We start from the raw sequence: 14,301 nt of genomic DNA on the forward strand, positions 1-14,301 counted from the left end.
ACACAGAGACAGAGCTGTACTGTATGTGTCATGTACTGTATGCTTGCAGGCTATGTTTTGTGTTGAAAGCTATGACAAAACTCCCCCCGGACTTCAGTGGGTTTGGTCATTTAGTTGTGTGCGTCTTGGTGGGACTGCAAAACCCACTGCCATACATGCACGTAAGTTGACACCAATTAAAAAAAAATGGGATCAGTTCAGGCAAGGAAATGTATATTTCTCTGGTGTTGAAGGAATGGTGTAGTCCTATAGACGTGAAGCATTTGCAGATTAACCTTGTATAATTGCCTTCGTTATATAGCATGCGTTGATTTTCCGAAGTTCCAGAAATACCTGCAAATGTACTCAGGGTACATACTAGAAACAATGCACTGGCAGTTACCCCAGTAAGCTGTTGCACAAGGTAGCTGCAGTACTTGGACCCCGCTTTGACTGGACAGTTCAGATTAGTTAACAAGAGAGACAGTTTTGAATCATAGTTTTGTTAGCTTTTGAAAGCAGCTTCACTGACCAGTCTCACCAGTGCATTAGGGAAGTACATTTACTGGCCTGCAGCTATATATCTATGTCCCACCTGGAATTCACTGTTCTGTTCCCACAAAAAAGCACGCGCAACCCATATACCCCACCACGTCTCGAGAGACTGATTATAACTTCTACTTGTGTTTAGATATGGTAGCAAACTAATGCAGAGGATCTTGGCAAATAAACACAGGTACTTATCATCCAGGGCTGTCAGTCCAGGCTCCTTCCTGAAGTGGAAGTGAGATTTATCAATAACGACATTACCGGGATAGCTCTCTCAGAACAAAGGACTATTGATATTTCTTTGGGTGCAAAGTGCACTGTATTATAAACATTATCTCAAAGGAATTTATGGTCAGGCTCAAAGAATCAAATTACCAAGCTCATAGGAAAAGTCACTCATAAAAATCTAAATTAACAAATCCAATAAACTAGGAGAGATTTGAACGTGAAGCAAAGGCATTGAATAATGTGGTGTCAGCTGGAACACTGGAATTGTATTTCTATTTGTGGGAAGTTTACCATAGAAATAGCTCCTTTTACTCTGGCAATAGCACAGGGAAAGGCACTGATATCTGAGGAAGCTATTTCAGCTGAGCTGCCAAATTTCAACCTCCAGCATGACAAAGATATAATAAAACTAGAGACTGCAAATATCTTGCTCGTCCAAGAGCAAATACTTGGCAGGATTCCTTTCTCCAGCAACAATGTGTGAATTAATGATAAGGAAAAGGACAGAGTTTCAAAGTAAAGTGAACAGATTTTTCCACTAGTCTGAAATCCGAGCTTTGAAATCTCTATCTGAATTTTAAACACAGACAAGCCCCCACCTCCCAACTTGCAACACAAGGAGGTGTGTGGAGTGAGTTATTTGGAGTAGAAAAACCCACTCACCCAAATTCAAAGTACATACGTCTTTGAAAGTTGCAAATGGTTTGGTTGTTTCATTTACTAGTTTTTAACACTTCTGTTAAAGATGCCTGTATGCTCCCAGCTGGAAAAAGAAATACCTGAATTGTTGCTATTATCATTATGGAGCAATATTTTGCACTTCTGCAACACCTTCTGTCCAAGGATGAAGTTATTCACAAACATCACAGGTCCAGATGCACAGTTCTTGCTGAACTCTCTCTGAAGTTAGACACAGGACTGCAGTCTCAGGTCATCAGTCTACAAATATAGGCTAAGTGCAGATGCTTTAAATCACCCAAATGCCTGTCTCTGCAGGTGACTACTTGAGAACGAGCAGTTGATAGTATAAGAATCCCTTGTTAGAGATGTTTGACCCGGGGACCTTTATCACTGAAAGCCAGGGCCTCTACCACTGATAACAACATGGTAAGCCCATCCTGTAGGGGCAAAAACCCCCAAGTTTGTAGCATTTTATGCAGATAAGCACAATGTCCCTATTTACTAGATAACCAGACCCAGAGGAGCCAAGTATGTGAGGGCCAGAGGGCCCTAACCCCTCCTGGGAAAAGAGCTGTCACCCAACATGTGTAAAAGTTACCATATGTCTATCATCTTAGCCCCCTCCCTGGCAAAAAATAAGTGACCAGACCAGACCCAGACCTTCAGTCAAGGATAGTCCAGAGAAGCTGAGATGGCTACTCACCTCACAAGAACATATCCACTGTTTTCTGTTCCTATCCATAAGAGTATAACTCATTCCAAACCTGCACCACCCTCGGACTGTCTTGTATCAAGTTGCATAGCAACTTTGGATGTAGATCAAAAAGGATCAAGGCATGTGAACATCAGGCACATGTATAAATGTAACCTAAGTGAAAGGAACTGTACAAGAGAAAAGCTAATGATCTTATACACCTGCAAACAATGGATTGGGTTCATTAATAATTTTTTTGCCACACTCAAATATTCCCACTGCAGGTTTGCAATTTTGGGTTGTAGTTGGGTAACCCTAAGGGGGAACATTTGTTCTCTAAAGTAACAGCTTTTTTACAGTTTAGGGACACAGATCCAAGGAAGATGGCACAGGGTAAAGTAAAATATGCTTCCCTGCACCAACCAGCCCTGGTGTTGCGCAGAGATACAAGGCAACTATGATTCCCTCCAATGTTTTTAGAGTTTCTCCTGAGGTGGAGAGGGCAGCTGTATTTCAATATATGCATGGTATTTTAAAGCTACCCCATCAGCTAAATGCTGCAGAAATGATACAGAGCCAGTGGCATGAACGTTTAAATTAATCCCACTCATCTATACGCTTATTGAGGTAAGAAGGTTGCAGTCTCTCTCCTCAATGGATGTTGTGTGTCAGGAGCACATTATCAGGGCTTATGCCAGGGCAATCCCTGAAAGACCTTAACCCACAGCTGTAGCAAGTACCAGTACTAATACATTGTCTGGAAGGGCAATGTAGAACTTGCCACTACTTCCATTGAAGTTTTGCCATGAGCTTTAGCAAGGGTGAGATTGCATCCACAGAGACCTCACAGTGATGGACATCCCTTTTGGACCATTCTTCTGCTGTGTTGGGTTATTCTGCTTCTGTCCTGGCTAGCATCTATGCATGTAAGAGCACTTGTGTTATGTCACAAGTGCTAAGAGAAGCAGCTCTCTATGGATGTGTTATTTATGTTCATTTCTCCTCTCCTTTCTTTGGGAAGCCTTCAGAAGGTCAGGATGACCTTGGCGCTCTCCCTTGGGTTTTCAGCAGGGACAGACTTGCTGGTACTTGCAAGGTTGTGAAAAGACTGAAAAAAGGGAATAAAAACTGCCATTACATGACTTTTGGACAGCTCAGTACAGGGGAGGAAGCTTTTCAACTGACAGATCATTGTAGACCCCATTAAAATCCTTCAACTAGTTGGGGTGTACTAGAGGATCAATAGGTCCCAAAGCAACATAGCTGAAGAGGTCCAATGCTGTACTCCAATACCCACTTGTCACTGAGAACCAGTTTACACCTTTTAAAATGGAATCCCTACCAAGGCTATAGGTTCCTCTAGGCTTACTTTTAAGACATAATACTGCAAGCCCTTTACCCAGAACAGGTACTGCAGCCAGTCACATTGCTCACATGAAGTGTGTGTAGGATTACAAGTTTAAGTAGTCACAGTTATCAAGCCCCATTCAACTATCACATTTACAGGCATGTTTGATAGAGGTGCAGAACCTGGCTCACACAGCTTATCAGAAGCCAGTCTCAACAGTTTTGAATGAGAGGGCATCCTCTTCAGTCCTCCTTCCCCACAATCAAACCTCAATCCCACGGTGCAGACCCAGGTATGGAGATCTTTTAATATAGACATGCACAATTATGTCTCACAGTTAACAGCAATCATTCTCTTGGCATTTCCAATATCAAAACCATGTGGTTTCATTTGAGTGCATCACACAATGTCTGTCTCTCTAAACCATGGCAAGAGGCACGCACATTTCAGAGTGAAACTTTGAAATAAGAACCGAGCAAGGGGATTTTCTTCTGATGTCAAGTTCTGGATCCTATTAGTGTAGGTCTCATTTTTCAGAGGAGCTCATTTTCTTGCTAACAGCTCATCAACTCTCTTTACTCAAGATAATGTCCCAATATTTTGATTTCTACATAACTTTAACTAAAGGTGACCATTAGACACACTTTCCCAGGGTTCACTGGCGGCAAATGTATTTCTAGGAAGTAGATTATGTACAGTCAATAAACAGCAGTGTTATATGATCATTTATATCCAGAGAGATGGAAAAAAAATGGGCTATTCGTTTCCTTGTCTCCAACTCACTCAAAGCATTATTTTTTTAGCTAACAGAGACCCTTTTTATAGGGAGCAAAGAACTCACAGTCTATCAGAACTCACCTTCCAGCAATTTTGGGGATTTAAAACTGGTATTAATGCAAGTTGCCTGCTTGGAAAAAGTGTATATAGAGATGTTTGCTTTGCTCCTCACTCTGATAGGCTCCCCACATTGTGAAGTGTAGCCAGGCTTGGAGATTGTGTGTGTGTGTGTGTGTGTGTGTGTGTGTGTGTGTGTGTGTGTGTGTGTGTGAGGAAAGAGTAGGTGACCGCGAAGATATATGCTGGAGAGGGGAGGGCCCTTAACTTGAATGAGGATGAAGAACGCTGATCACCACAATCTGTAAAGGACTGAAGAGCTGGCAGAGGGCAGGTTGGTGGGAATGCAGGGAAATCAGTATTGGGAGTATGAAAGCAGCTAACTTTTTGCACTAGGGTTAAATATTTCCAGGGGAGCTCCCCTGAAGTCTTCCCTCGTCACCTCTTTTTGAATGAAACAATAGCTAAAATCTCAGCACATCAAAATCCCTCGTCCTGTAGAATGAATTCAAATAAACAGTTATTTCCTATTAACCACCCCCTCCCACCCCAAACTACTTCCCTGAAGGACAGGAAGAATTTTAAAGGGCCAGTATTGTAACCAATGCAATTGAGTGTAACTCAAAGCAGTAATGGAGCTAAAAACACGAACTTTCATTCACATGCTCTGCCAAGTGAGCTACTCACAGGGCATGTCTACACATGCATTTGTGCGGGCTTAAATTTACTGTGCAATAAGTTACTGTGCAGTAAGCGGGAATAGGCCGGCATCTACTTGTGCAGGCGTTAAAGCGTATTAACACTGTGTGTGGACTGACTTGGAAGTAACTTTAGTCCCAAGTCAGTCCACACACAGTGTTAATATTAATGTCTACATGTATAGATGCCAGGCTATTCCTGCTTACTCCACAGTCCTAAGTCATTTCACACACACACAGCGTGTTACTGTGCAGTAGGGTGTCTACACATGTGTTCCTGTGCAGTTACTAATCAGGCGTCAACTTGATACCTGCATAATGCTTACTAGGCATAAGCCACCATATTTACTGCACAGTATAGGTGCATTCCTACATGTACACAGTGCACACCCGTACTGTGCAGTAATTGTAGTTCCTGTGCAGTAAATACATACATGTAGACATGCCCACAGTGATGCATGTTAGTCACTACTTTAAGTTAGCACCTAAAAACACATGTTAGCAGAGACAAGTGTTTATGGCAAGGTGTCCATTCTCCTTTGCAGGCCAATGGCTGCCAGCAAACCTTAGTTATCGCACTCCAGTCTAGGGATGGTGATCATATTTGGTTAAATATTTAGAGTCATACAGATTATGGACCATTGTTTAAGTAGGACTACATGTGGGCCTCGAGTCTGCAGTAATAAGTTACTTAACTATTCAATACCCATTGGAGCTACCCAGACGAGATACGCCTTTGTCTTCTCAGTATCCTGTTATACTTTTTCAACTTACCCAATGAAGAAGACTGGGGTTTGTTTTTTTTGTCATGGAACTTAATGTTTGCTAGCAGTAATTGTGCACATTGAGAATTAATCAGATGGTTTTGTGTGCACATGTAAGCTACTACAGATCATATTTACTGTGCATTATCATGTCATGCTCAACTTGTTGCGAAACCCATCCCTTGCTTTTTGGCCAGTGTATCAGTTTGGTAGATACTAAATAAATTGCAGGTCTGTGGAAGATCCATTTCTGGTGAAAGCTCTCTATCATTCCTAGAGCTATCAATGTCTGGCTCTGTGGCCTATCCTCTGCAAGTATATATGGCTCTATATTGAGTCTTAGAAAACAATCAATCAGAATAAACAAAGGGAAAGATTTCCCTTTAGGCTTGGATTTAGACTTGAAACTCCTGGAGGTCTTTTAAAGGTAAGATAGTCCAATGCTGAGACCCAATCTTAGAAGGCTCTCTAAATTGAGTTATGACCACAGTGGAGCAGGTTCTACAGTTCCTAATCAAGTTCAGCTTCCATTTGTTTCTGAATGCTAATGCGTAGATGTAAATGATCAAATCATAGGCCACTTCCTGGGTGCAATTACTGATAATTGCAGCGCAGAGGGTTTCTCCCTCCTCCCCTTTCCCACTTTCTGAAAGATTAGTTGCCCAAAATGCCAGACAGAGTGGGCTGGTGGATTGATCTATGGTAACATCTCTGTTGCTCCATTTTGGCATTGAGAGCACAACTTTCACTTATAAAATCCATGCTAAAATGTAAATACAAAAATGTAATTGTTATTGTTATATTAAAATTCAAGACAAACCCATGGACAACATTTGCAGCACCCAAAACAGAATGCTTAGCCTTGGCTTTGAACATAGATCTTTTGATTTGAAAGGTTTTTTGATCTGGAAATGCAAATTATTGATTAAATTTGGTGGGAGTGGGAGGGGGAAGTGAAGGGGGAGAGGTCAGTGAGACGAGGAAGAGAAAGTAGCTTGATGCTATGCCTTGTTTCCATATTTCTGTTCAAATGTTTCCAATAAAGAGCAAAATGCCAACCTATCAAGCTTTATTTCTGTTTCATGTTCAAATTCTCCATTTCAAGTTTAATCTAAACAACCCATTCCCAAGCAGAATGCCTTCCTCCTCACACTGTTTTAATTTCCTCAGAAGAATCCCATAATATACCAGGCAAAGTCATCAACAATAATTAATCCCAACAGTGATTGAAAATCAAATGTTCGGGGCCCTGCAACAAGCTGTAATGAATTCCAGACTCGCGTTCACAGACTTGTTCGAACTGGTTGAGCAACCCTGCCAAGGCAAATTAAAAATTGACAGTAGTTCACCCTATGCCCAGAAAAAGTACCCTTCTCATGATTCAGGAAATTAAACAGCCGTCTACTGCAAAGACGCCTGTGTGTCTTTGGACGTGCGTTATTCAGACAGACTAATCCAAGATATTTATTTTTCTTATATTTATTATCTAATTGCATTTCCCATTAAGTGTGAACTAGCTTTTATTTTTTTAAACTGTTGCTCTTGGTTCCAGTTCAGGCAATACAAGGCAGACAACTTGTCAGCACCATTACAGCAGACATACAGTAAAATTCGCCTTCCTTCCATACATGGGCATTTAGCACCGTGTTGCCCGTTCAGGAGCAAACAATCAAAAAAAATATCATCTCACTGTGGCATGTGCATCTTCTCTGCATTGCAGGGCTAGTCATGCAGTTCTCTTCCCACATTTAAAGGAGTTTCCAATTTACAGATGACATCTTGTCCTGCCAGCAATGAATGTGCATATCAAGCTTAATGTTTTGGAAAAGATCTTTGACAGGTTTCTGAATTCCAAGTGCTTTCAAGCTTTTATTTTTTGTCCCCTCCTTAAATATCCTCTCTGTTGCAGGTTCACTGCCCCTAGTCATTCACAAGTTATGTATGAGAAACTTCTGGGAGAGAAGGGTCTGGTGCAGAATCAACTCTCTCAGGAGCCTTGGTCACCCATGGTACATTCTCAATTCATGTAGGCTAATGGTGTGTGTGTGTGTGTGTGTGTGTGTGTGTGTGTGAAAGCATTCCCCTTATTCTCCTGCGCATATTATCCACAGGCTGAGCTGCAAGGTAGAATAGCTTCTCCAGCTTCCATAAGAGTAGGAAATGGGAGGGGTTCTGCTGCTGCCTTTACTGTTTCAGGAAAGTAAAAATGAGCTGGGAAGAGGTCTATTTGCACACCTTACACTAGCAGGGAATCAGAAGACATAGTTAACTTTTTCAACTCCCTGCTGCTTCTTACTCAGGATCATGAGAGTCACAATCTAGCCCTTAGCCAGCAGCAGAACATTAAGGCTCGTTGTAGCCCTCAATGAAGGACTGATGCTGAAGTCAAATGGTCTTCCTTGGAGTTTCCTGGGCACTTTGGATTTAAAGCCATTCATTTTGCTACATCCTTGGACAGGGATGTGAGGGGTGGCAGGAGGCAAGGAAAGCGACTTTCTCCTCTCCCACAAAGTCATTGGAATGAACAATTCCATAGCAGCCCCTGTGCACAGAAGCCATTTTTGATTAAATTTCATGGGTGGCTCTAGAGCGGGCCATTTAAGGAAGTCAGGAAGACCCTGTCCTTCATCTTTGCTGTTTGGTTGCATAAGCACAACCTAGTTGCTACTTAAGATCAAGAGCCTATTCTCTTTCCACTTGTGATTATGGAAGAATTCCCATCGACTTCAGCTGGCCAAATCTTGCTGGCTTTCCATGGGTCTTTATGAAATCAGCTGGACTTAATTGCATGAATTGGACTTGGACCAATGAATGCAGGAACAGAACTTGCAAGTGTAGTGTATAACAAAATACAATTTTAATCATCCACTAACTGGCTATATTCAGAGCGTCTGCACACAGTTCCTTGAGGGCCTTGGTTATAAGTTATGTTGAATTTTATTCTTCAGGGACAGCATTATTATAAAAGCTAGAGAACAGCTTGGGTCTTAATTTACATGGGAAATACAAGTCAAAGACAGTGATTGCTAACTGACCTTCCCTAAGAAAACCTCACTGATATTGTCATAATTTTACAGCCAGCAGAGAAGCCAATCCTAGTCGATCCAGCTACCTCTGAAACTACGCGCCCTCCCCCATGTCACAAGTGATGCTGTCATTCTGAAGTTTCTGCTAGAGATCATTTCAGGCCGTGGGATTGTAACATTTGTGATTAGGCAATGGCCCAATGACATCACAGTAATGAAGGCCTTTTGAAGTGTGCTATTCAGTCAGAGGAACCAATGTCAATATGAGAGTGGTGCTAATGACATGGTTGTCCCAGCGGGACAGCAAAGCTGGAGGGAGGGAGAAGAGACACCCAACTGATTTGTGTTATCTCAGACCCAGAATGGCCTTTGCATAGGTTTAAAGGGTCAAGACTTTACCCTTATCATTAGCTCTATTCAAGGCACCCCCTAGAAAGACTTGAGGCACCCCTGGATAGATTTGAGGTGCGTCTTGGAAAATGTCATCTCTTAGTTTTCACTCTTTTTTGACTACAGAAACATAACGGTGCAGTTGTTCTGCTGCAAAGAGCTCAGAAAAATCACAACTATGGATTTCTATTTGAAATCTCTTTATCTTGTGATTCTAGTTTGTAAACCCAACAGTGCTAACATTGTGTGGCATCCCACAGCACCCTTGAAAGGATGTGAAGAAACCCCAGGGTGATGTGGCACCCCAGTTGAGAAGCACTGCTCTAGCCGCTGGCTTATCCTAGTCCCAGTCTCTGCATTCGGAAGACAGCAGTGTTGTGAGCTCAGGAGTGCTTCTTGCAACATGGGGAGTGGAAAGCTGGGTTATGATGCCAACTCTTCCCTAACCCCCTAAGTTTGGACTCTCCAGAAAAAGGAACTGAAGAGAAACAATATCTGTGTGTGACAGCTCTTGCCCTTGGGCTCACTGGTGGTGCAGCTCAACACCGCTCTGTCTGACGGTGCAGTATGGCAGTGACACAGGGGCAGAAAGGTTTTGAGAGCAGGGATTTTGGGTTGGGGCAGGTGAGGTTTTGGTCTGTGGTAGCAGGGGTTGCCTCACACACTAAGAAAAAAGTCTTCAGGATCTGCTTCCAAGCCATGTAGGAGCAGTTTCTAGATACTAGTACCAGCGCATGCAGCCTGACAGTCTGCTGTACAGATGGCCAAGCTATGAGTCCCTTGGAGTCTCTGGGCACTTTCGCGTGTGCTCCGACACATTCTGATTAGAACGCATTGGAGTAGACTTAATTAATTGATGAATCGAGTCTACTCCAGCGTGCTGCAGTGTCTCATGTATTCAGTGCCCCTACATTTCAAAATGGCAGCAGGGGTGCTTTAACTGAAGCTCGTTAAACACCTCCCCTCCACCTACATCCTGGAGTATGTATATAGGTGTCCTTTCTGTCCTCCTGGGGCATCAGGCTACCAAGGGCCCTTGAGAGAGACTCAAAAGAAAGACAAAACATCATTCATAATCCTAAAAATGCATCTCATCTCACTTCAAAGTGGCAGGCTTCCTTTCCCAGCCTCCAGTAACATGAAGGCATATTGAACTGAGGCCACAAGAACACCTGTCCCTGGCAACATATTCCCTTTTTTGGAGACTGAATTCAGGAATGGTCCATTTGAAGGCATGTTAGGAGGATATTCAGCTATTTGGATTCACTTCTGACAAAAGGGGAAAGTGAAAGAGAACTGGCCCTTCCTGGATAAAAAAATTGTTTCATTTATTGATTTAATAACTAGCTTTGTCAATTAAATGACATGGGAGTAGCGGTCTTGTATTTACATAGTTTCCTGTTTTAGCTCATTATAGCGCAACTCTTTTTAAAGTTTTCTGTGGATTTTTCTATCTACACTTACTGCAGAGTATATTATATATGATATAAAACTTTTGTTTTATAAGCTTTCCTTCCTTTGTGTCTGCTATTTATGTTCCCGACCCAAAGTCCATATAAGTCAATTTTATTTGGCTGGCTTCTTGGTTTTGTTTCCTTCGCCCCCATCATGATTTCAGGAAGTTTTGACTCAGGCCCATATCTATGAAGGCCAGAAAAGGAAGGGAACAAGCCTAATCACACCGTGTACTGAGTTCACTTTATAAGTCATGGAGAGAGACAACCCTGAACCACAGACCCCTTAGCTACAGGCTTCTCTGCACAGGACACCAAGCAAAGAAATGGAACAACACATACACATGAAGTCATTGTGTCCAAATGTGCACTCCTCCCAATGACTGCAGTTCCCAGGTGTATGAAATGTTCCTCCTCCCACTTCCAGAGGGAAATCAAAAAAAAAAAAAAAAAAAAATCACAGTTTTCAAAATATGTAACTGGAGCCTCAGAGAAAAATGAAAGGAACTTTGCAAGCATGCACAACATGCAGATAATTATGAAATGAATAAGGGAAATATTCCTCCTATAAGCCAACTCTGCCTTGCAGGGGGAAAAAAACCAAAACATGTTTAACTTGATTATTACTCTGCTGAGGAGCAGGATCTAAATTGAACTCTCCCCCTACAGTAATGCAGCTGGAGGTGAAATAGTTCATAAATAATAACTTTCAGAAGATATGAAGCTTTCCTCCAGCTTTCCCCCCATGGATATAAGCAACACGTTTTATCAGGCAAATATTCCATTGCTGGATAGCTATCCCACTGGGAGAAGGAAGGGGAAGAGAGCTTCTTTTTTTTTTAATTTATAAAGATTTTTTTAATTCACAAAGTATCAGGTAGGTCAGTCTCATTTGTGTAAATTTGAGCTGCTGTAGCCCCTGCTGGAGCTAAACAGACACAGAGACCACTCTTTTTCAAGGCTTAGTGGTAGGATTTGAGCACCTACACATTTGGAATAAGTCACTTAACTGCTTTCATTGGAACGATGCCTTTGTTTCCTTTTCATCCCTGAGAGATTAAATAATTGCTTTGTATGTGGAGCAGAGGCACTTACACTCACATCCTGTATACAGGTAAGTGATCTGCTGTCAAGCTGCAGGAGAAACTAAATCTAGTCTCAGTTTTGCTTAGTGACTCACAATTTTAGATACACTTATGCACACACTTGAGAGGGCATCGGGCCAGCACTGTTAAGAAATGGTGAGACCCAGGAGAGAGAAATAAGCTACCTTGTGTTTCTGCTGCTGCCAGCTCTTGAATGAGCATTTTGGCAGTGGTTAAGAAGAGAGTGGGGGAAAGCCACAGAAGATTAAGGGAAATGGGATTTAAAAGAGTGACATAGTAACATAGGTGGTCAGTGTATTAAATTAACAGACAGGACAACAAGGCAGGTAGCTTCTCTGACTCCAGTTTCAACACATTTTAGTTGCAAGGTAGATGAAAGAAATATCTTGTAGGACAGGATAGCTGTCAGGCTATGTACACTGGAAAATTTCCATGTCTTCACCCAAGAGTGTAAACAAATACCTCTATTGGCATTAGCATAAATGATCAAGGTGACACTACCTTCTTCTTAAACACAGATTGTTACTGTAGTTACCTATTCAGTGTACTTACCAAGATGCAGGCACAGAACAGGGAGGAGGGTGGAAAGCAAGTGAGTAAGTGCTAGGGAGGGGAAAGAAAACAGAACATGTGAATAAAATTACAGCTCACCTTTTGAATTCCTGGACTCAGATCCATTCCAAGCTTTGCCCTGGTCTTCTCCCCTTCTGTATTTCAAGATGTCAGGTCTTTTAGTCAGGAAAGTTGACTGTAGGAGAATGCTACAGTGTATACTCCTGGCAGCAGCCTGTTAAATGACTTTTGTTTGCAAATTGCATAGGAGGTGGCTCTCAATACTCCAATTCACAACTTGAGTGCTTGTCCACAGCCTGCCTGAACCATGCCCCTTTAACTGGAGTCTACAACTCCCTCTAAAATCCTGCCAGCCAATCCGAGGTGGGACTCCAACTTTTCCACCCAGTGAGGGAGTGTGACTGTATCCTCAGGTTCTTTCTTTTGCTTTAACCCTAAAGGGAGTGGGAGGGAGAAGGAAGGAAGAGGAGGAAGCATCCAGTCCCAGCTGTGGAGTTTTTGCTGCACATCTGTCCCACACACACCACAAGCAGAGAAACTGAAATTCCAGTGCTGAATCATATCTCTCCTTTCAGCCTTTTCCTTTAAAGGAAGAAGGAGGAAGCAATGTACTTGGAAAGCCAACTCATTCAGAGCAAAAGAGAGTGTGTGGATGTTTAAAAAGGAGAATCAGAGATATTTTTAGTCCCTTATATCCCAAAATAAATGTTGATGTAGTCTTTCCAGTAATCAATCCCCCTCCCCTCAACTCATCTCCTTGTGAAGGAGGGAACTTTACAAAGCCAAGGTGTTGTGGAACCGAATACTATTTTTTCAAAGGCATGCTAAGATTTAATTGTATTTGAGTCTAGAGGAGGGAAGTGTGTGGATGGGAGAGGGCTGGAAGGGTTACAGGCTCCAAGAGTGTTTTGGGGTGATTTGTTATATCCTGGGACGAGGACAGGTCACTAAACTATTTGGTGGTGAAAAAGCATCCTTCAGATAAAGCCATTTGTGAGCTGCCCATTCATGGTTCTATTTTATGCACTGGCTTCCCATTCAATGCTGGGCGAGAGGGAGTTGTCTTCCCAAGGTTTTAGCACTGATCAGGTGGTAGTGTACTGGCTCCATATCACAGCCAATAGAGGTAAAATATTTTAGAAGAAGAAGGGTCCAAAGATGTGATTCTCTTACAGTTTTTATAAATACTGGTGCCTCCAATAGAATTACTGTCTTTTAGCTCATGGTTTTGACCTGCAGTTTTAGCATCTTTACTGCTTTTAACACAGTTCATTGCTGCTCTTTCTTTGACAAAGAGATGTAAAGACAAAGCCCCTTTGTCCAGGTGAAAGTCTAAGTGGAACCCATATGTTTGTGTTTTCAACTTCCTTTCCCAACTCTCTCTGCCTCCTGCACCCCGCCCCCCCCCCCAATGTTTCCTGGGGCTCCCACTTCCTACTCAGTGACTGGATCCAGAAGCCATGAAATGAGTAATTCTACTAGCAGTGGCTCTTAGCTTCTTATGTGAACTATATCAAAATAGCAAAGAGCAGGATCCAGTTACTTCATTATGTTCTGAAATCAAAATAGACTTTTCAGTGGTAAAGAAAAACAGCAGCTTTTCTGAACTGAATACCTTCCCTCTAGATATTTTATTTAAAAAAAAAAAAAAAGAGTAAACCTAATCAAACCTCTGTCAATGTAGCTTTTAACTTGCCGTTGTGTTTTACTTGTATTTCTTCCACATGTTCTTGTAGCAGGGAAGCAATTTTGCAGTTTGTTTTTCCAGTTTCAGAACTGAGCCTGTGTTCATTTTGAACTGCTTTGTGCTTCTGAGTGTTACTTAAAATCGAGGCCACGTCCCTTTCCTCACCTGTTTCTGCACATGATCCCAAGCAGGATTTATTAGCATGTTATTGCCTTTTCTTCTCAGTGTCCAAAGGTGCTTTTGAAACATGAGGTATGTGACGTGGGTAAGCAGAGACACAGAGAAGTGAA

The 14,301-nt window shown here is 42.1% G+C and overlaps 1 protein-coding gene across 4 annotated transcripts in view; it reads right to left on the bottom strand.

The window, feature by feature from the left end:
- LMCD1 (LIM and cysteine rich domains 1) overlaps window positions 1-12,675 on the bottom strand; it is a 59,541-nt gene extending 46,866 nt beyond the window's left edge. For 2 of the 4 annotated variants that reach the window (XM_006024147.3, XM_025204777.1), the window contains exon 1: window positions 12,403-12,673. In XM_006024147.3, coding sequence (XP_006024209.1) covers window positions 12,403-12,429 — 27 coding nt within the window. In that variant the 5' untranslated portion in view covers window positions 12,430-12,673. Of the gene's footprint in view, window positions 1-2,140; window positions 2,207-10,987; window positions 11,066-12,402 lie in introns of those variants that run through there. The other 2 variants (XM_025204775.1, XM_025204776.1) reach the window with 2 other exon arrangements.
- Window positions 12,676-14,301: the final 1,626 nt, after the last annotated feature.

This window comes from Alligator sinensis, unplaced genomic scaffold (assembly GCF_000455745.1).
Source record: "Alligator sinensis unplaced genomic scaffold, ASM45574v1 scaffold451_1, whole genome shotgun sequence".
Lineage (NCBI taxonomy): Eukaryota > Metazoa > Chordata > Crocodylia > Alligatoridae > Alligator > Alligator sinensis.